At 36.8% G+C, this 23,080-nt stretch overlaps 1 protein-coding gene across 3 annotated transcripts in view; it reads right to left on the bottom strand.

The window, feature by feature from the left end:
- The window catches only part of arid4b (AT-rich interaction domain 4B), a 141,580-nt gene that overhangs the window by 46,510 nt on the left and 71,990 nt on the right, over positions 1 to 23,080 (bottom strand). For all 3 annotated transcript variants that reach the window (XM_056232641.1, XM_056232643.1, XM_056232644.1), the window contains exons 8-11: positions 18,182 to 18,323; positions 16,668 to 16,747; positions 14,283 to 14,359; positions 13,455 to 13,603 (exon numbers count right to left, since the gene is read on the bottom strand). In XM_056232641.1, coding sequence (XP_056088616.1) covers positions 13,455 to 13,603; positions 14,283 to 14,359; positions 16,668 to 16,747; positions 18,182 to 18,323 — 448 coding nt within the window. The remainder of the gene's footprint in view (positions 1 to 13,454; positions 13,604 to 14,282; positions 14,360 to 16,667; positions 16,748 to 18,181; positions 18,324 to 23,080) is intronic.

The following is a 23,080-nucleotide window of genomic DNA, read 5'->3' as shown; positions in this document are numbered from 1 at the left end:
AAAGATTCAATGACCAATCCATAATCTGTCTCATTCATGAATGACTCAGCCGTTCGAACGAATCGTTCGAACAAATGAATCAATGACTCGCTCATTAAGACGGTCGCCTGGCGACACCTAATGACGGCTTAGTGATATGTTTAAAAGTATCATTCTTTCAAACGATTGTTAATTAACTCATATTTGAAACATAAGCTATATATATATATATACATACATATATACACACAAAAATAAAATAAAAACACATTTGAAGCGTGTTTGCTTACTAAATTGTGAGCAGAACGAAAGTTGCAGCAAATATCAGCAACAGGAGTCAAATTTCATTAATCACGAGAGTGAAGAGCTGACTGAAAAGATGATGACGGAATAGGCTATTTTATGTAAAAGCGCCTATTTAAGCGAATCTATCATTGTACTCTTTTGTTGTTGTGTTTTCCGTGAAAAATAATAGACTATTGAACTCACAATTCAAGCAATTGGCCCCCGATATTGCACTAATTTTAAAGTGACACTAAAAAGTATGCGGCTGCAGTGGCATTCATTACGGTGCGCGTCCATGGCGACGAGCGAGCAAAACAGAGCGAACGTTTTTTCATTTCTACTTCCATAGAAATTCATTCGAGCGCACTGTGAGCGCCACCACTATAAATGTCCTTACTTTACTTTCACTTTTAAGTTAGCGATATAAAAGCCCCCGGTGTTACACGTCAAATAACCGGTGAGAAAAAATTCTCGGAGTCACATAGCAGCTACCTATATTTAAATACAACAGGCCTACCTGATTTTGAACACAAGAGGGCAGTATAGCCCTATGTATTATTTGATATATTTATTTTTTAACTGAATAGTGCATCCTGGCTGTTTTTAAACTTGTACATTATTCTTAAATTGAAAACAAGAATAAAATGGGTTTAGTTCTGATATTTGTATAATTTTATCTAGAAATAAATGGTGTATAATTAAATTTTTAGAAGATATGAGGCTTTTAGTGTTTATTTTTTTTTACATGACTTTAATCCCTCGCCATAGCAAAACAATTAGAGATATTCAATAGATATTCACATTTATGCTTCTTTAATGTATTTTCATCATGTTGAAAAAGTTTGGTGGGAATAAAATAAACCACTTAAGAGGAGTGGGTAAAAATGTAGAGCCTGGTTTTGCAAAACATCCACATTAAGACCAAAATAGCCCACTTCCTGTTGGGCTGGCTTAAAGTTGTTTGGCCCGATGAGATCTATATGTGTACAGAGTTTCATAATATTACATGCAAGTGTGTTTGATTTATGGACCAAATTTTCTGACCAAGTTAATTTAATTAATAAACTAATTATATAAAACTATTTTCAATGCACTACAATTCAACTGGTTATATGCCTTTACTTATTAATACAACTTATTTAAAAAATACAAGGCGTAAGACATTTTTTTTTCTTTTTTAATGCAGGCCAAACCACACAGCAGTCAAATGGTTAATCTAGCCCCCCTCCCCCTCCCCACACTCACAGACACACACACACACACATAGACGTAGGCTCAGAGAGAGAGAGACATAAAATGACAATTTTCAAACCAAAATATCTGACTTCCTGTTGGTTGGAGCTATTGAGTGTAAATTAGAAAGTTGTCTGGCTGGAGGAGAACAATACACATACCGATTTTTATTACTGTAGATAAAATCAATCCCCCCACTTTTGACAAAAGGTGGCGCTACTGAGCCCCTCACCACGCCCGTTTCTGAAACTCTGCACATGTCTACTGTCTAATAAATGTGATGTGTCTGTCGGGTTTCATGCAATTTCAAGTATGTTAAGAGTCTCAAAAGCATCAAACAAGAATATTAAAGTTTGATGTGTTGCCACGGCAACAGTATCTAAGATATCAATAATCCTTTCACAGGTCTACATCTGGCGTGTGTTTACATTATACACATAAAGTTTGAAGCAAATCGGGTAAAAATAAGAGGGTGATTTCAAAGCATTTAGGAAGTGACACACTTCCTGCTGCCAGTTGGTGGCGCTATAATTTTGACTCACAATAGTCACATCCATGTGATCGGCCTCTTACAACGAACACACTGTTGAAGTTTCATCAAGATCAGTTAATGTATGCAGTAGTTATGACACACTTCCTGTTTCACGTTTCTCGCCATAATTTTGTTTCCTCGCCACGGCCAAACCGTTCGAGATATCAAAAATCCCCTCGCAAACTTTCATCCTCAATGTCTTGACTTCATGCTGACCGAGTTTCGTGCCGTTTGTTTGAATTCTCTAGGAGGAGTATTTCACATTCCATTGCGTGTGTTTTACCAACAACCCTAAATAGCCGACTTCCTGTTGGGCTGGGGTAAAAAGTAAGAGTGTGAAGTATATATGAAACGAGGAGATCTACATGTGTACCGAGTTTCATATTATTACATGCAAGCGTGTTTGATTTATGGACCATGTTTTCGGACCCCGTTCCAGGGGGCGCTGTCGAGCCCCCCTGCCACGCCCGGGTACCATCTTCAGCCCGGCCCTGATGGCCGCGGGTTCTGACATGTGTGCAAAGTTTCAGGAGTTTTTGAGCATGTTAAGGCCTCCAAAAGTGTCCAAAAGGTAGCAGAAAAATAATAAGAAGAATAATAAAATATAGCTGCGAGCAGCGATTACGGGCCCAAGCCGGTGGCACCGCAACCCCGGTGCCTTTAGTTACCTAAAGGCACCGGGGTGGCGGTACCACCGGCTTTGGCCCTTCATCGCTGCTCGCAGCTATATTTATTTATATATATATATATATATATATATATATATATAAAGCCGGTGGCACCGCCACCCTGGTGCCTTTAGGGTTATTGTGCACGACGTGCAAAAACGTAACCCTGCTTTGACTGTCGAAAAGAAGTGTGCTGTAGAGCTTGTATCAGTGTGGGCTCTGCAAAAGTGTGCATTGAGGGCACATGTCAACCACAAAGTATGCGAGAGCAACCTTCTGAAAGGTCAGGTCTACATCCAGGTCTACATCTGCCGTGTGTTTACATCATAGTAGTGAAGTTTGAAGCAATCAGGTGATTTCAAAGCTTTTTGAAAGTGACAGACTTCCTGCTGCCAGTTGGTGGCGCTATAACCGGGGTGGCGGTGCCGCCGGCTTTGGCCCTTTCACGCTGCTCGCAGCTATATTTATATATATATATACACACACACACACACATATATATATATATATATATATATATATATATATACATAAATATATATATATTGTTTTTTTAAGAGACAAGACAGAATATTACTTGCCTGATCTGATTAGAAAAATAGTGTTTGTGTGTGTGTGTGTGTGTGTGTGGCGTAATTGAACAATGTAGACATAAAGACATACTCCGTCCTTTTGTTCATACAGGACATTATTCAAACTGCAAAGTGTTTACTTATATTTGTGTACACTCGCAATAAAACACAACATTGTGCTTTTGTCAAACTATAAACTCTTGTCAAACTGTAAACTACAACTGTCACCCAACCAAAATCTCTTACACACACACACACACACACACAGTTTAAAAGCAAAAAATATCAAACAATCCTATTTAAAAACAGTCTGTGGGAGCCATCTTTTGGACATTCATCATATCGCATTGGTTTTCATTTCTTGTCATCAAACAGAGCCCTAATCTGTTTATTTTTTCAGTTACACATTCTACATTGATTAAAAAAGAAAAATCAAAGGTGTTTTTATTTTATACAGAAATAAATAATCTATCATTCAGATGAGAATAAAGTTAGTGTTAGTTCAAATTTTAAGGAAAACAAATATATGATCTGAAATATAGCACATTCATGTAAAATTCATTTAGGTTCGATTACCAAACATACAATCTTAATGTAATTTAAAGCAAACAATACATTTAAAATATATGGGTTGTATGACTATTTTTTAATATAAAAAGATATATATCCAAAAAGACAAGGTCTAAAGTTTAACAAGGGTTAAACTCGTATCACTGTAACAGACACAATCACACACACAATCACACACACACACACACAAGTCAAATCACTTACATTTTAGATGCAATATTGACTTTTTTTCTGTTTCAGCAGCGAAAATAGTTAAACAAAGATCACAGCAGAACCATCGCGCATCTCACAGCAACGCGTTCTCATTACTGAATGATTCAGCATTTTGAACGAATCGGTTGACTCAAAGATTCAATGACCAATCAATCCATAAACATCTATCTCATAAGTGTTTACTTATATTTGTGAACAATCGCAATAAAACACAACATTGTGCTTTTGTCAAACTGTAAACTACAACTGTCACCCAACCAAAATCTCTTTTTTATTTTATACAGAAATAAATAATCTATCATTCAGATGAGAATAAAGGTAGTGTTAGGTCAAATTTTAAGGAAAACTCTGAAATATAGCACATTCATTTAAAATTCATTCAGGTTCAATTACCAAACATACAAATCTTAATGTAATTTAAAGCAAACAATACATTTAAAATATATGGGTTGTATGCCTATTTTTTTTTATATAAAAAGATATATATCCAAAAAGTAACAGACACAATCATACACACACACACACACACACACACACACACACACACACACACACACACACACACACAGACACACACACAAGTCAAATCACTTACATTTTATATGCAATATTGACTTTTTTCTGTTTCAGCAGTGAAACTAGTTAAACAAAGATCACAGCAGAACAATCGAGCATCTCACAGCAACGTGTTTTCTCATTACTGAATGATTCAGCATTTTGAACGAATCGGTTGACTCAAAGATTCAATGACCAATCCATAATCTGTCTCATTCATGAATGACTCAGCCGTTCGAACGAATCGTTCGAACAAATGAATCAATGACTCGCTCATTAAGACGGTCGCCTGGCGACACCTAATGACGGCTTAGTGATATGTTTAAAAGTATCATTCTTTCAAACGATTGTTAATTAACTCATATTTGAAACATAAGCTATATATATATATATACATACATATATACACACAAAAATAAAATAAAAACACATTTGAAGCGTGTTTGCTTACTAAATTGTGAGCAGAACGAAAGTTGCAGCAAATATCAGCAACAGGAGTCAAATTTCATTAATCACGAGAGTGAAGAGCTGACTGAAAAGATGATGACGGAATAGGCTATTTTATGTAAAAGCGCCTATTTAAGCGAATCTATCATTGTACTCTTTTGTTGTTGTGTTTTCCGTGAAAAATAATAGACTATTGAACTCACAATTCAAGCAATTGGCCCCCGATATTGCACTAATTTTAAAGTGACACTAAAAAGTATGCGGCTGCAGTGGCATTCATTACGGTGCGCGTCCATGGCGACGAGCGAGCAAAACAGAGCGAACGTTTTTTCATTTCTACTTCCATAGAAATTCATTCGAGCGCACTGTGAGCGCCACCACTATAAATGTCCTTACTTTACTTTCACTTTTAAGTTAGCGATATAAAAGCCCCCGGTGTTACACGTCAAATAACCGGTGAGAAAAAATTCTCGGAGTCACATAGCAGCTACCTATATTTAAATACAACAGGCCTACCTGATTTTGAACACAAGAGGGCAGTATAGCCCTATGTATTATTTGATATATTTATTTTTTAACTGAATAGTGCATCCTGGCTGTTTTTAAACTTGTACATTATTCTTAAATTGAAAACAAGAATAAAATGGGTTTAGTTCTGATATTTGTATAATTTTATCTAGAAATAAATGGTGTATAATTAAATTTTTAGAAGATATGAGGCTTTTAGTGTTTATTTTTTTTTACATGACTTTAATCCCTCGCCATAGCAAAACAATTAGAGATATTCAATAGATATTCACATTTATGCTTCTTTAATGTATTTTCATCATGTTGAAAAAGTTTGGTGGGAATAAAATAAACCACTTAAGAGGAGTGGGTAAAAATGTAGAGCCTGGTTTTGCAAAACATCCACATTAAGACCAAAATAGCCCACTTCCTGTTGGGCTGGCTTAAAGTTGTTTGGCCCGATGAGATCTATATGTGTACAGAGTTTCATAATATTACATGCAAGTGTGTTTGATTTATGGACCAAATTTTCTGACCAAGTTAATTTAATTAATAAACTAATTATATAAAACTATTTTCAATGCACTACAATTCAACTGGTTATATGCCTTTACTTATTAATACAACTTATTTAAAAAATACAAGGCGTAAGACATTTTTTTTTCTTTTTTAATGCAGGCCAAACCACACAGCAGTCAAATGGTTAATCTAGCCCCCCTCCCCCTCCCCACACTCACAGACACACACACACACACATAGACGTAGGCTCAGAGAGAGAGAGACATAAAATGACAATTTTCAAACCAAAATATCTGACTTCCTGTTGGTTGGAGCTATTGAGTGTAAATTAGAAAGTTGTCTGGCTGGAGGAGAACAATACACATACCGATTTTTATTACTGTAGATAAAATCAATCCCCCCACTTTTGACAAAAGGTGGCGCTACTGAGCCCCTCACCACGCCCGTTTCTGAAACTCTGCACATGTCTACTGTCTAATAAATGTGATGTGTCTGTCGGGTTTCATGCAATTTCAAGTATGTTAAGAGTCTCAAAAGCATCAAACAAGAATATTAAAGTTTGATGTGTTGCCACGGCAACAGTATCTAAGATATCAATAATCCTTTCACAGGTCTACATCTGGCGTGTGTTTACATTATACACATAAAGTTTGAAGCAAATCGGGTAAAAATAAGAGGGTGATTTCAAAGCATTTAGGAAGTGACACACTTCCTGCTGCCAGTTGGTGGCGCTATAATTTTGACTCACAATAGTCACATCCATGTGATCGGCCTCTTACAACGAACACACTGTTGAAGTTTCATCAAGATCAGTTAATGTATGCAGTAGTTATGACACACTTCCTGTTTCACGTTTCTCGCCATAATTTTGTTTCCTCGCCACGGCCAAACCGTTCGAGATATCAAAAATCCCCTCGCAAACTTTCATCCTCAATGTCTTGACTTCATGCTGACCGAGTTTCGTGCCGTTTGTTTGAATTCTCTAGGAGGAGTATTTCACATTCCATTGCGTGTGTTTTACCAACAACCCTAAATAGCCGACTTCCTGTTGGGCTGGGGTAAAAAGTAAGAGTGTGAAGTATATATGAAACGAGGAGATCTACATGTGTACCGAGTTTCATATTATTACATGCAAGCGTGTTTGATTTATGGACCATGTTTTCGGACCCCGTTCCAGGGGGCGCTGTCGAGCCCCCCTGCCACGCCCGGGTACCATCTTCAGCCCGGCCCTGATGGTCGCGGGTTCTGACATGTGTGCAAAGTTTCAGGAGTTTTTGAGCATGTTAAGGCCTCCAAAAGTGTCCAAAAGGTAGCAGAAAAATAATAAGAAGAATAATAAAATATAGCTGCGAGCAGCGATTACGGGCCCAAGCCGGTGGCACCGCAACCCCGGTGCCTTTAGTTACCTAAAGGCACCGGGGTGGCGGTACCACCGGCTTTGGCCCTTCATCGCTGCTCGCAGCTATATTTATATATATATATATATATATATATATATAAAGCCGGTGGCACCGCCACCCTGGTGCCTTTAGGGTTATTGTGCACGACGTGCAAAAACGTAACCCTGCTTTGACTGTCGAAAAGAAGTGTGCTGTAGAGCTTGTATCAGTGTGGGCTCTGCAAAAGTGTGCATTGAGGGCACATGTCAACCACAAAGTATGCGAGAGCAACCTTCTGAAAGGTCAGGTCTACATCCAGGTCTACATCTGCCGTGTGTTTACATCATAGTAGTGAAGTTTGAAGCAATCAGCTGATTTCAAAGCTTTTTGAAAGTGACAGACTTCCTGCTGCCAGTTGGTGGCGCTATAACCGGGGTGGCGGTGCCGCCGGCTTTGGCCCTTTCATCGCTGCTCGCAGCTATATTTATATATATACACACACACACACACATATATATATATATATATATATATACATATATATATATTGTTTTTTTAAGAGACAAGACAGAATATTACTTGCCTGATCTGATTAGAAAAATAGTGTTTGTGTGTGTGTGTGTGTGTGTGTGTGTGTGTGTGTGTGTGTGTGTGTGTGTGTGTGTGTGTGTGTGTGTGTGTGTGTGTGTGTGTGTGTGTGTGGCGTAATTGAACAATGTAGACATAAAGACATACTCCGTCCTTTTGTTCATACAGGACATTATTCAAACTGCAAAGTGTTTACTTATATTTGTGTACACTCGCAATAAAACACAACATTGTGCTTTTGTCAAACTATAAACTCTTGTCAAACTGTAAACTACAACTGTCACCCAACCAAAATCTCTTACACACACACACACACACAGTTTAAAAGCAAAAAATATCAAACAATCCTATTTAAAAACAGTCTGTGGGAGCCATCTTTTGGACATTCATCATATCGCATTGGTTTTCATTTCTTGTCATCAAAAAGAGCCCTAATCTGTTTATTTTTTCAGTTACACATTCTACATTGATTAAAAAAGAAAAATCAAATGTGTTTTTATTTTATACAGAAATAAATAATCTATCATCCAGATGAGAATAAAGTTAGTGTTAGTTCAAATTTTAAGGAAAACAAATATATGATCTGAAATATAGCACATTCATTTAAAATTCATTCAGGTTCAATTACCAAACATACAATCTTAATGTAATTTAAAGCAAACAATACGTTTAAAATATATGGGTTGTATGACTATTTTTTAATATAAAAAGATATATATCCAAAAAGACAAGGCCTAAAGTTTAACAAGGGTTAAACTCTTATCACTGTAACAGACACAATCACACACACAATCACACACACACACACACACAAGTCAAATCACTTACATTTTACATGCAATATTGACTTTTTTTCTGTTTCAGCAGCGAAAATAGTTAAACAAAGATCACAGCAGAACCATCGCGCATCTCACAGCAACGCGTTCTCATTACTGAATGATTCAGCATTTTGAACGAATCGGTTGACTCAAAGATTCAATGACCAATCAATCCATAAACATCTATCTCATTCATGAATGACTCAGTCGTTCAAACGAATGAATCAATGACTCGCTCATTAAGACGGTCGCCTGGCGACACCTAATGACGGTTTAGTGTTATGTTTAAAAGTATCATTCTTTCCAACGATTGTTAATTAACTCATATTTGAAACATAAGCTATATTTATATATATACATACATATACACACACATACACAAAAATAAAATAAAAACACATTTGAAACGTGTTTTCTTACTAAATTGTGAGCTGAACGAAAGTTGCAGCAAATATCAGCAACAGGAGTCAAATTTCATTAATCACGAGAGTGAAGAGCTGACTGAAAAGATGATGACGGAATAGGCTATTTTATGTAAAAACGCCTATTTAAGCGAATCTGTCATTGTACTCTTTTATTGTTGTGTTTTCCGTGAAAAATAATAGACTATTGAACTCACAATTCAAGCAATCGGCCCCCGAAATTGCACTAATTTTAGTGACACTAAAAAGTATGCGGCTGCACTGGCATTCATAATGGTGCGCGTCCATGGCGACGAGCGAGCAGAACAGAGCGAACGTTTAGTTAATTTCTACTTCCATAGGAATTCATTCGAGCGCCACCATTTCAATGTCCGTGCGGACGTCCATATTATACTTTCGCTTTCAAGTTAGTGTTTTTAAACCCCCCAGCGGGAGGTTTACACAATTTGTTTACACAATCACACGTTGATTAACCGGTGGGAAAATATTCCCATAGTAACATCCCTAATATATAAATATATATAAATTCAATAGGCCTACCTGATTTTGAACACAAGAGGGCAGTATAGCACTATATATGATTTGGATTATTATTATTTTTGACTAAACAACCATTCTGGCTGTTTTTAAACTTAAAAATAATTCTTAAATTGAAAAAAAGGAATAAAATGGGTTTAGTTCTAATATTTGTATAATTTTATATAAAAATAAATGGTGTATAATTACATTTTAGAAAGATATGAGACATGCCCTGATTCTTTTTTTGACATTATTGTCCTCGATCAGAGCCCTAATCTGTTTATTTTTTCAGTTACACATTCTACATTGATTAAAAAAGAAAAATCAAATGTGTTTTTATTTTATACAGAAATAAATAATCTATCATTCAGATGAGAATAAAGTTAGTGTTAGTTCAAATTTTAAGGAAAACAAATATATGATCTGAAATATAGCACATTCATTTATAATTCATTCAGGTTCAATTACCAAACATACAAATCTCAATGTAATTTAAAGCAAACAATACATTTAAAATACATGGGTTGTATGCTATTTTTTTTTATATAAAAAGATATATATCCAAAAAGACAAGGCCTAAACTTTAACAAGGGTTAAACAATCACTGTAACAGACACAATCACACACACACACACACACACACACACACACACACACACACACACACGTCAAATCACTTACATTTTAGATGCAATATTGACTTTTTTTTCTGTTTCAGCAGCGAAAATAGTTAAACAAAGATCACAGCAGAACCATCGAGCATCTCACAGCAACGCGTTCTCATTACTGAATGATTCAGCATTTTGAACGAATCGGTTGACTCAAAGATTCAACGACCAATCCATAATCTGTCTCATTCATGAATGACTCAGCCGTTCGAACGAATCGTTTGAACGAATGAATCAATGACTCGCTCATTAAGACGGTCGCCTGGCGACACCTAATGACGGTTTAGTGATATTAAAAGTATCATTCTTTCCAACGATTGTTAATTAACTCATATTTGAAACATAAGCTATATATATATATATATATATATATATATATATATATATATATACACACATATATATACACACACATATATATACACAAAAATAAAATAAAAACACATTTGAAGCGTGTTTGCTTACTAAATTGTGAGCGGAACGAAAGTTGCAGCAAATATCAGCAACAGGAGTCAAATTTCATTAATCACGAGAGTGAAGAGCTGACTGAAAAGATGATGACGGAATAGGCTATTTTATGTAAAAGCCCCTATTTCAGCGAATCTATCCTTGTACTCTTTTGTTGTTGTGTTTTCCGTGAAAAATAATAGACTATTGAACTCACAATTCAAGCAATCGGCCCCGTTATTGCACTAATTTTAAAGTGACACTAAAAAGTATGCGGCTGCACTGGCATTCATAATGGTGCGCGTCCATGGCGACGAGCGAGCAGAACAGAGCGAACGTTTTTTAGTTCATTCCTACTTCCATAGGAATTCCCTCGAGCGCTCTGCACGTGGCCATTATCAATGTCCCGTATTTAAAAGCTCTCGGTCCTCAGTCACATACCAAATATATGTATAATGTATATATAAATATAATTTTGGACACAAGAGGGCAGTATGGCCCTATGTATAATTTTGTGTTTAAACTAAAAGAGCCCCTCCCCCCCTCCCCACACAGACACACACGAATGGCAGGGTGCATTCTCTCTGTCAGAGGGAGAGGGAGAGAAAATTCTCAGAAACATCCACATTCAAACCAAAATATCTGACTTCCTCTTGGTCTGAGCTAATGACAGTTAATTAGAAAGTTGTCCGGCTTGATCTGAACCATATGCATACCTGTGTCTGTCGAGTTTCATGCAATTTCAAGCATGCTAAGAGTCTCAAAAGCATCAAACAAGAATATTAAAGTTTGATGTGTTGCCACGGCAACAGTATCTAAGATATCAATAATCCTTTCACAGGTCTACATCTGGCGTGTGTTTACATTATACACATAAAGTTTGAAGCAAATCGGGTAAAAATAAGAGGGTGATTTCAAAGCATTTAGGAAGTGACACACTTCCTGCTGCCAGTTGGTGGCGCTATAATTTTGACTCACAATAGTCACATCCATGTGATCGGCCTCTTACAACGAACACACTGTTGAAGTTTCATCAAGATCAGTTAATGTATGCAGTAGTTATGACACACTTCCTGTTTCACGTTTCTCGCCATAATTTTGTTTCCTCGCCACGGCCAAACCGTTCGAGATATCAAAAATCCCCTCGCAAACTTTCATCCTCAATGTCTTGACTTCATGCTGACCGAGTTTCGTGCCGTTTGTTTGAATTCTCTAGGAGGAGTATTTCACATTCCATTGCGTGTGTTTTACCAACAACCCTAAATAGCCCACTTCCTGTTGGGCTGGGGTAAAAAGTAAGAGTGTGAAGTATATATGAAACGAGGAGATCTACATGTGTACCGAGTTTCATATTATTACATGCAAGCGTGTTTGATTTATGGACCATGTTTTCGGACCCCGTTCCAGGGGGCGCTGTCGAGCCCCCCTGCCACGCCCGGGTACCATCTTCAGCCCGGCCCTGATGGCCGCGGGTTCTGACATGTGTGCAAAGTTTCAGGAGTTTTTGAGCATGTTAAGGCCTCCAAAAGTGTCCAAAAGGTAGCAGAAAAATAATAAGAAGAATAATAAATAATCCTAAGGAAAACAATAGGGCCTTCGCCCTTTGGGCTTGGGCCCTAATAATCCTAAGGAAAACAATAGGGCCTTCGCCCTTTGGGCTTGGGCCCTAATAATCCTAAGGAAAACAATAGGGCCTTCGCCCTTTGGGCTTGGGCCCTAATAATCCTAAGGAAAACAATAGGGCCTTCGCCTTTTCAAGGCTTGGGCCCTAATAATAATCCTAAGGAAAACAATAGGGCCTTCGCCTTTTCAAGGCTTGGGCCCTAATAATAATAATTTTAAACCACCAGTAGGTTACAGTCACTGTTAATGAGTGAGTCATTGAGTTTCAACCGATTCATTCAAACGGCTGATTCATTCAGGAACGAAGCATTTGACTCTCTTAATGAGTGAGTCATTGAATCATTTGTTCAAACGATTCGTTCATTCATCGCCGTGTGTCGTTCAGAGACGCAAAAACAGGCAATATTGTGTTTTATTGTGTCTTCTTGCTTATTGAACTGTTGTATAAAGTCAGTATCACATATGTAATCATGCTGATATTTGGAGAAAAAACGGCACTCGTCATGTGATATTGATGAACTATATTAAATTATATAAATATAAAGACATACAGAGGTTTTTTGTCCCCTTATCTTGAATATTGGGTGCATTCTGAATCCTTTTTAATAGACTAAATCACACAGTGAAAGTGTGCACTAACCTCTAACCTACTAGATTACATCACATAAGGTATGCATGCAACTCTATGTGTGTTTTTGTAAAGTGAAGGACATGCTCGATAATTTCAGATTGTACATCGTTAAAACAAAAATCACGATATTATTTTAGACGATATATATCGCACAGCCTTATCGACTACATCAACACAAACATGAGGCCTGCGATCGGCGCAGATTCCCTGATTCAGTGTGAATCTTTCAGTGATGTTTCTCCCCGACACATGGTTTCTGATCATGAATGCTGTGGTCACCTCTTCCTCCTCGCGGCTGGCCTCTTCCTCTTGTTCCTCCTCCTCTTCCTCGTCATCATCCTCACTGCTTGAGCTTTCATCCTTCACCTCCGTCCTCCACGCGTTGGGCACAGTGCCGTTACGCTGAAAGTCCCACGCTGCATCTAACGCTGTGAAACACACAAACACAGACAGTGAGATTATAATGTGTTCAAAGGGAAATTTCTTGTTCAGTGTGTCATTTTTTTTTATTTTATTTTTTCACTTTTAAAAAACGTTCCCCAGTAGAGCGCAACAGTTGTCATCCATCCGTTCAGCTCCCGGCTTCCGGAAGTATTTTTAAAAAAATATAATTTTAGTGAAAACCAGTGATTTTAATTTCAGTTAAATTGTATTTTTTTTTTTTTGTCTATTCAGTATTAGTTATTTCAGTACTTCAAGTAAAAGTAAATGAAAATTAGCAACTAGTTTAAATAAAATACGTTCTTAATTTATTTTATTTTGAATGTTTATTTTATTTCAAGTAGTAATGAGAAAGTTTTGATAACACTTAACAAAAAAAATTCCATTTGTTAATATTAGTTAGCATCAACTAACAATGAAAAATACTATTAATTCAATATTTACTAATACATTATTAAAATCAAAAGATGTATCGATTAATATCTAACATGAATAACTTCAAGATGAATAAATACTGTAATAAATGTATTGCTCATTGTTTGTTGATGCACTAACGTGAAGTAATGAGACCCAGTGTTCCCAAAGTTCTTGATGGTTTTAGTTTAGTTAACGATGATAACCGGCCCTAAACACACTCTGATCTGTAGGTGGCGCTCTTGCTCTCACCTGGTTTGAGTCCAGCGTCCGCTTTGGGAGATTTCTCTTCGTCCAGCACACGAATGTCTTTCCGCAAAACTGTGTAACTGCGAGACAAAATAAAACGCAGTTAGCAGAGCTTCATACGTATGAGAGAAAACATAATAAACCACCATCTTTAAGTCAATTACTGATCATAATTCAACACACTGCCGTATGAAACGGCATTCTGATTTTAAAAATCATTATGGTTGCCATTCATTATCGATTACAATTTTTTTTATTTAATTAATTGCATTACACGCACTGCAAAAACATGAACGTGGGACGTTAAGCATTTATTCCCGACATCCATCAAATCAGCGTCATCATTAAAAATGCACAAAATTGATGATAAAACCTTTATCGTGAGAAAAACTGTGATTATGTAAATCACACAACAGGCCATTTCTCAGAGCCAGAATATTGTATAGACACGAGCAACTGTATACACTGAAAAAATATTTTGTGTATAAACAATTATCACTCAGAAATTGCAAGTAAATTTCACAAATTGTTTCAAAGAAGCAGCAAGTAACATTGAATAAAACATGAAATGTTGATGTAGAAGGACTGAAATAGTATTTTTATGGAAAACATACTCTAAAAATCTTTGTTTTAGTGTACAGTGTAGGAACATGAACCAGGCATGTCCTTTAGAAAGTATTTGGACACCTTAAAATCCCAGTGAACTGTCCCTCATTAGATCACGAGTCTGTATCTGTGCTCAAATGTTTAGGATTAGGGATTTAGGGATTTTTAGTGGATGTATGAAGTCACTTTCTCATGTTCACACAGGAGTGTCCAAAAACCTTCTGAAACTGCTTATATTGAGGGAATTAAGAGGTCTTTAACGGTTAGAAGACATGTTTATGTTCATCGATATTTATAAATCTACATGTGGCAGTGATGTCATTACTTTCCCAGAGCAGACACTAGAGGGAGCAGTGAAGATGTGCAACACAAGAGCAGACCGAAATCATCAGAATAACTTCCCCTCCCTCTCGCAGTGTCTCTTCTCTTCTCTGATGAAGAGGGCGGAGCCACCTGTCACTCACATCTGATCCACCAATAGCAAACCACAACCATCCAAGCCCCGCCTTACATTTGTTCTTGTTTCAGAAGCGTTTTACTCGGATATACGTCACAATGGGAAAGAAAAGACTAGCGCAACTGTTTCATGCTGACTAAACTTTGGCATATAAAACACGCATATAACACACACACACACACACACACACACTTGAATGAGGGACTCAAATCATAGGCTGTGTCAGAAATCGCCCCCTTAAATACGGCACTATTTGAAGGAATAGCCATTTGCACGGGGTGTCCGAAATCATAGTGGACGTTATCGAGTGCGCTCATTCAATCCCACAATGCACCGCAATAATGAGTGTACAACCGATGTACGCTCAACGGCTAGAGAATACCCATAATGCACTGTGAGAGTCGCGCGACGAATGACCAGAAGATGGCAAATCATCCATTTTCCAAACCGCTGGTCCAATGTGGGTACAGTGTAATATCATACCAGTAAAAATTCCTTTTAAAATGTATTACTGAATTGTTTATGAATGTACATACCTAGTTTCCATGACAGAGTTCAAGATAAATCTTTCCATCTTACAACTGGAGCTGCCAGTTTGCTCCATTACAAATGATTATTAACCAGCAAGTAGAAACTATGTAAAAACGGCACTCGGTGTCCAAATTCACTATACTATGTATATTTATTATATACTATATCAGTGGACTAATGTAGGGAATAGTGAATGAGGATATAGAAACTAGAGGATATAGAATATAAATAATATCACAGAAACTAAAAGGGTGATTTTGTTTTGATTTGAGATCGTAACCAGCCGAAAAACCAATCAAAACACTAGGAACATCCTGGCAATTTAGAGTTTGTTGTCTGTCTATTGAAGAATAACATTAGAAACAGAGTTTTGTGTATTTTAGAGAATCATCAGGAAACTCTGGTCTGTATAATCGCAGCACTCACAGGTTTTATTTCCCTGAGGTTTAACACAAATATCTCCATAACCAGACATTTCTCAGCACAGCGCTTGAATAAGACCAATTCTGTCGTTCCACCTTCAGCAGCGGCAGTATAAATTGGTTTCGGAAGGTTAACCCGAGACGGGCATTTAACTACATTTACCCCACAGAAATATCACTGGCTCCTCCATTACATGATGCCCAGCAGTGACGTCTTCCATCATTTGCAGTATGTCTAAAGGATGTTTTATAAAATCACAGCTATAAACAGAAACAACAGCACTCGTGATGCGTTCACAGCGTGACTTTCTGCACCTCAAGAGCTAAAAGTAGAAGCACGGACTGAAATAACTTCATTTGAAAGCTACTCACAATTTTCCATCTTTGAAGGAGCGGACAAAAATGTTGTCTTTTTTCAGTGTCACATCTTCATGACAGTCTGGAGAAATGACCTTTAAAAAAATAAAGGGAAACAGAAGACAGATGAGAGTTTGGCACAGACAGCATCATTGTTGCACCAACCTGCAAAAGTGTTTTACACCTAAAGAAATGAATACTAGGCAAAATATTTCATGCAACAAAAAAGGTCCATTAATCATTATATGTAAATGTACTACCTTTCCAGTTGTTTGTAATGATTACGTTTGTAATAATTAAGACTTTTTTGCCCACCAAAAAAAAAAAAAAAAAAATGGTGAAATATTATTACAATTTAAAATAGTATGTGTATATATTGTCTATATATCTATATATTCACAAAAATACAGCCTTGGTGAGCAGAAAAACAAACAAACAAACATAATTATTCCAAATTTTAATTAAAGAGATTAAATCTGAGATTGATAAAAGCTTAGTATGAATATTTTAAGGAAAATAATATGTAATTTTAAAAATTCATTCATTTTAATGACTTTTTCAGGCCAAAAAACAAACAAAAACTTGAACATCCAAAACCCATTGGATATTGGACATACGCAATACTAATTGAAATAAGCATTTGAAAAAAGACGGATCCAGCCTTTATGTCAAACATGAGCTGAGGTTACTGTACAACACCGATCAGACGAGCAGCAGGAGCGTGTCATGGCTTCAAGAAACACCACAGACATTCTCTGGCTTTGTTTTTCTCTCTCAATGCTGTCATTCTAGCGAGAGCCGTGAGGAGGGGACAGAGAGCAAGAGCAACATCTCTGGAGGAACACGAGCCACCAGGAATATTTAAAGGGCCAGTGTTTGGTTTGCTGTGACCCTGTGAATCATAAACTACTGCATGTAAACGAGGGACAGATGTAGAAGAAATAAGAGAACGACTGCCAACATCAATGATGCCGCTCAATATAAGCAGCTTCAGAGGGAACGAGTGCATTAATCCTGGAGGAATAATCTCCAGAAACCGGCACTGTTCATCACGTTTAAAGCTGAAGTGTGACTTCCTGAAAAGGGAAATTGTTTGGATAGTTTTATCATCAGAAAATGAATTAATGTTATATAGCTCAACACTGCTAGTCTTATTGTTTGTAACTCTTGTTTTCTTGATTTACTGGGAGTAACATGTTTGAAGAGACACTATTCTGTCATGTTGCTAACATATCATAATAAGAAAGAGCTTTATTTGTAATAACAGAAATACAGACTTTTCTCTGCCACACAATATATTTTAAAATGAACTGCATGCCATTTAGCAACAGAAGTCATCCAGCTATTATTAATATGATATTCTAATATCGATCTAGTTTACGTTATCGATCTGAGCGAACACACAGATTAACGTTATAACACCTTTCAACACACTCGCATGTATTTTAGTGTGATTCCCCACAATTTTAATTCGTCAGATTTGACAAATTGACTTAATTTTTCTTCTGTGTCCTGCGGTCGAGACTCACCAGGGCAGGATACCATGTGGTTTTCTTTTTGTCGCTAGTGACGACCCCATCCACACACACCACTTTGCCGTAAAGCCCTTCGTTTTGTTGCTGATCGCCCTCCTCCTCCTCACTAGATGATGAAGATGACTCCTCTTCTTGACTGTGGAATAAGATTAGTGTTAATGTGAAATAAACAACAGACACTGAAAGGTATTCGAGGAACATTGATATCCCAGAGAAAACATATTTAAAGATTCAGAGTGAAAATCAGAAGCTCAATGCAGAGTCTGTTCTTCAAAAGCAGCAATAATAAGACTTCATAAATGTGGGTGAACGTCATTAAATCATATCCAGGTCACATTTGAACAAAATCCAAAGAAATAAAAAAATAAGACATTATATTTTGAATTCAGAAAATTACATACATTTTAGGTAAGTTAAAGGAGAACTCCGGCGCAAAATGAACCTTTGGTCTAATACACATTGTTACCTAGTCAACCGTTATCTGAGATTTGTTTTCATGATTATCGAATGTAAATAGTTTTATCTCTACAAACAGTTTAGCCTATAAAGCTAGTATAACGCTAGTATATTGGGCATAGTGTAATGACAAATAAAAATCGCTTGTTAATACCACTAACAAGGCTCAAAATATTAACAAGCGATTTTTATTTGTCATTACACTATGCCCAATATACTAGCGTTATACTAGCTTTATAGGCTAAACTGTTTGTAGAGATAAAACTATTTACATTCGATAATCATGAAAACAAATCTCAGATAACGGTTGACTAGGTAACAATGTGTAATTAGACCAAAGGTTCATTTTGCGCCGGAGTTCTCCTTGAATAAATTTGTTATTATGGCATTATGTGCACAATTAAGCAAATTTTTATGAACCCCAGAAACTATTTTTGATGCATTTTTAATCAATAATTTTTGCTAAATTTATTAAAAAGTTATGTGCTAATTTCACCTCAGCATATCATTATTTTAAGATGCATCGCAGCAATTTAAAATGAATTTTAATTAAAAGTATTAAGTATTTTTTAAAGATTAATTATTCTAACCAAGAGTAGGGATGTAGATCACATAGAAATTAATTTAAGATATAGATTATTTTTCCATTCTAGTAGGGTTGCAATGACTTTGATTAAAATAACTATAAAAAATAATAATTAATAAAAATAGTCAACAACCAATTTCATCATGAGTTAGTGTTTCAATAAGCAAGAGTCTGTTTTATTCAGACAGTAGATTCAACAGTGTGCTTTAGTTTTGTGTTTACACACTGAAGAACCGCTAACAGTGAGAACTGATCATTTAGTTACAGGCACTAACAAAGACTCAGATCAAGCTAAACATGATTAAAACGATTCCCTTTTTAAAGATAAGCATCACCTGTATCACAGCGCCATACAAGCAAAATAGAAGAAGCTTTTCCTTGCTTGTTCTGATGAAGATAATAGGTAATTAGGCTCCGTGAGCTGACAAGCTTCTCACTTGCCAATATTCATATGCAGCGTGACTCAACGGCCGCTCTCAATTAAGATCCGGCACTCCAGCTCACCGCCAAGGAGAGCCAATCTTGTTAGTGTTAAATGAGCCAATCAACAGCCTGCATCCCGAATAAACATGACCTGATAAGCCACAGGGACTCCTACTCGCTCAAACAACAAAACAAGAGCCGCGCCGGATGGAGGAGAGCGGGAAGCAGAGACAGAACTACCCGGAAAACCTACTAGTGTGCGGAGCAACTGCTGTTTTAAAATTTTTTGTTTTTACCGGAGAATACACGGTATAAAAATAAATAAAACTCGCGTGCAAATTAATTAGTGTAATGCGGAACTACTGTTAGATACGCGGGTTCTTTAGGGACACATAATCTGTACCATCGGCTTAGCTCTGAACGCGCGTTCACTTCAAACGTTGGCTTTATACGCGCGTCCTATTCGCTTTGGACTAGCGTCGAACTAGACGCGAATTTGACGCTCTATTCGCGCTTGGTGTGACCGCATAATGAACAGGCTCCGATGACAAGAGAGAGAGAGAGAGAGAGAGAGAGAGAGAGAGAGGCGTGGGCGCGATCGAACAGTGGAAACATAAAAAACATACTCTGTCATTTTGTTCATACAGATCATTAAACCTGCAAAGTGTTTACTTATATTTGTGTACACTCGCAATAAAACACAACATTGTGCTTTTGTCACACTGTAAACTCTTGTCAAACTGTAACCTACAACTGTCACCCAACCAAAATCACACACACACACTGTTTTAAAAGCAAAACATATTTATCCAACTCAATTTCAAAACAGTCTGTGGGTCCCATCTTTTGGACATTCATCGCATTGGTTTTTATTTCTCGTCCTCGGAGCACTAATCTTACACATTCTACATTGATTAAAAAAGAAAATCGAATGTGTTTTTAATGGTAGTATTATTTTATACAGAAATCAATTATTTTTAATACAGATGAGAATAATGTTACATTGTTAATTAATAATGTTAATTAAAATTAAGGAAAACAAATATTTTGATCTGAAATATAGCAAATTATTTTAAATTAATTCAGGTACAATTACCAAACTAGTCTTTTTATTAATTTACTTAATTAACTAATTATATAAAACTATTGTCAGTGCACTACAAATAAACTGGTTCTATGCCTTTAATAATAAAACTTATTTAAAAAATACAATGCCTTCTGCATTTTTGTTTTGCTTTTCCCTCCATTGTACCGAAATCGTACCGAACCGTGATGTCTGAACCGAGGTATGAACCGAACCGTGATGTCTGAACCGAGGTATGAACCGAACCGTGATGTCTGAACCAAACCGAGACGTCTGTGTACCGTTACACCCCTAGTATTAACCTAAAACAATGTTTAGATTTATGCTTCAAAAAACTGTAAAATTATAATTACCGTATTTTTTTTATAAGTCGCACTTTTTAATAAGTCACAAGAAGCGACACTGAGGATGAAGAATTCAATGTATTCAGAGATGTGGAATGAGATCGAGAGCTTGGTGAACTTGCTTACCGGTAAGTTGCTTGTTGGACTCGCTGGCTTATGTTAATTTATCCTATTCAGCCTCCATCCCAGGAACATGTTCTTTATACTATTGTGTAGCTGAATAACTGTTAATGTGTTACGGTAACATCCCCGACACCTATTCAGCCTGTTGTTCTGTGTGCTGTTGTGTAGCTGAATAACTTGCCTTTCCAGATTAAATGTCTGTTCTTGGTCTTGGATTTTGTGAAATAAATTTCTAAATAAATGCGACTTATAGTCCAGTGCCACTTATATATAGGGCTGGGTACCGAGTTCGGTACTTTTTAGGTACCGACCGAATTGCCTCGATACTACCGAGTATCGAAACATGTCTTGTTTTTCGGTACCACATTTCGGTACCTAAGTGGTTAATCTCGTCAATGTCAGTGAAACAATAAGCATGCAGCATGATTGGCTGTGGCGGAAAAACACTAGTTTACGCGGCTGCCCAGAGACGCGGCTCGTCGCACGTGAAGCTGCAGTGTGTGTGTGTGTGTGTGTGTGTAAGCGTGCGTCCCAACCCAGATAGATAGAAAATATGTGGAAATGATCCAAAGTGTACCTATGTCATGTGCCAGACTCGATGCCAGATGCACGCGATGCAATATTTTCGACAAGATCATTGCTGCCAAGACCGGCAACACGGTAAATCTAGGCACTGAAGCGCACAAAATACACTTGAGAGTAATGGTGTTCACATCGAACGCGAATAGAGCGTCAAATACGCGTCTATCGCGTCTAGTTCGACGCTTGAATCTTCAGCTCGAGTTCAAATGTTTCAACTTGCGCGGAAGACGTTCGCGGCAAACGCGTCACCCAATTCGCGTCATTCGCGACGCCCGGCGCGAATGATGCGTCTATTCGCGTCTTTGCATTGACTATGTATGTAATCTACTCGCACAAATAATTAAATTCGCGTTCGGTGTGAACACACCATTAGTAAACACTTGTTCATTAATAAATAATTAAAATATCTCCTTGCTATTGTTTCCACATCCATAATCATTAGGCTACTTTTGCCAGTGCTTTGCTGCAAGCTTCACGTGCAGGTATATATCCCGCCCCCCAGTAGCCTATATTTAATTTAATTCACATTTATTTGTATAGCATTTTTCACAATACATATCGTTTCAAAGCAGCTTTACAGAAAATGCATGTCTAAATTACAATTTAGAGTGATCTGTTATCAGAGGTGACAGTGTAATGCATTTCAATTAATTTTCATTCAGTTTCATCGTTAATTAATGCATTAAGTTAAAGCAGAAACAATGAGCTCATTGAAGTAAGTAATACATTTTGTTAAATGATTAGGAAACATAGAAAACTTTAGCATTGGTGCTTTTTTACATACTCAAAATATGAGTGTAAAAAAAGTCAACAAACTGAAAAAAAAATTAGGTAATGTTATATTGTTAAACCTGGTTACATAAAATTGGTATCGAAAAAAGTATCGTTCAGGAACCGGTATCGAAGTCAAGGTATCGGTATCGGTATCGGTACCGAACATTTTGTTACGATACCCAGCCCTACTTATATATGTTGTTTTCCTCTTCATGACGCATTTTTTGACTGATGCGACTTACACTCCGGAGTGACTTATAGTCCGGGTAATACGGTAATTCGATGATTAACTCTTTACTCGCCAGTGTTTTGCTTTAAGTTGCCAGCCACCGCCAGCATTTTTTAAAAATCATTTTCACAAAAGTTTCATGGCCTTTCTGCAATTAATACATTGTGCAATTTTGCTTCAAGCAGTGTTGTTATTGTTACCTAAAATTAAAACTATTAAAAATCATTTTCTGTGACTGAAATATGGGTGAAATAAAAGAAAAAGAAAATGTTTTACATGAAAAACTTAAACA

The sequence above is a fragment of the Rhinichthys klamathensis genome, unplaced genomic scaffold, assembly GCF_029890125.1.
Source record: "Rhinichthys klamathensis goyatoka isolate OS25496 unplaced genomic scaffold, OSU_Roscu_1.1 h1tg000352l_1, whole genome shotgun sequence".
In the NCBI taxonomy this organism is placed as follows: domain Eukaryota; kingdom Metazoa; phylum Chordata; class Actinopteri; order Cypriniformes; family Leuciscidae; genus Rhinichthys; species Rhinichthys klamathensis.
Note: the sequence above shows the minus strand (reverse complement) of the source record. Positions and strands in the feature narration are given on the sequence as shown.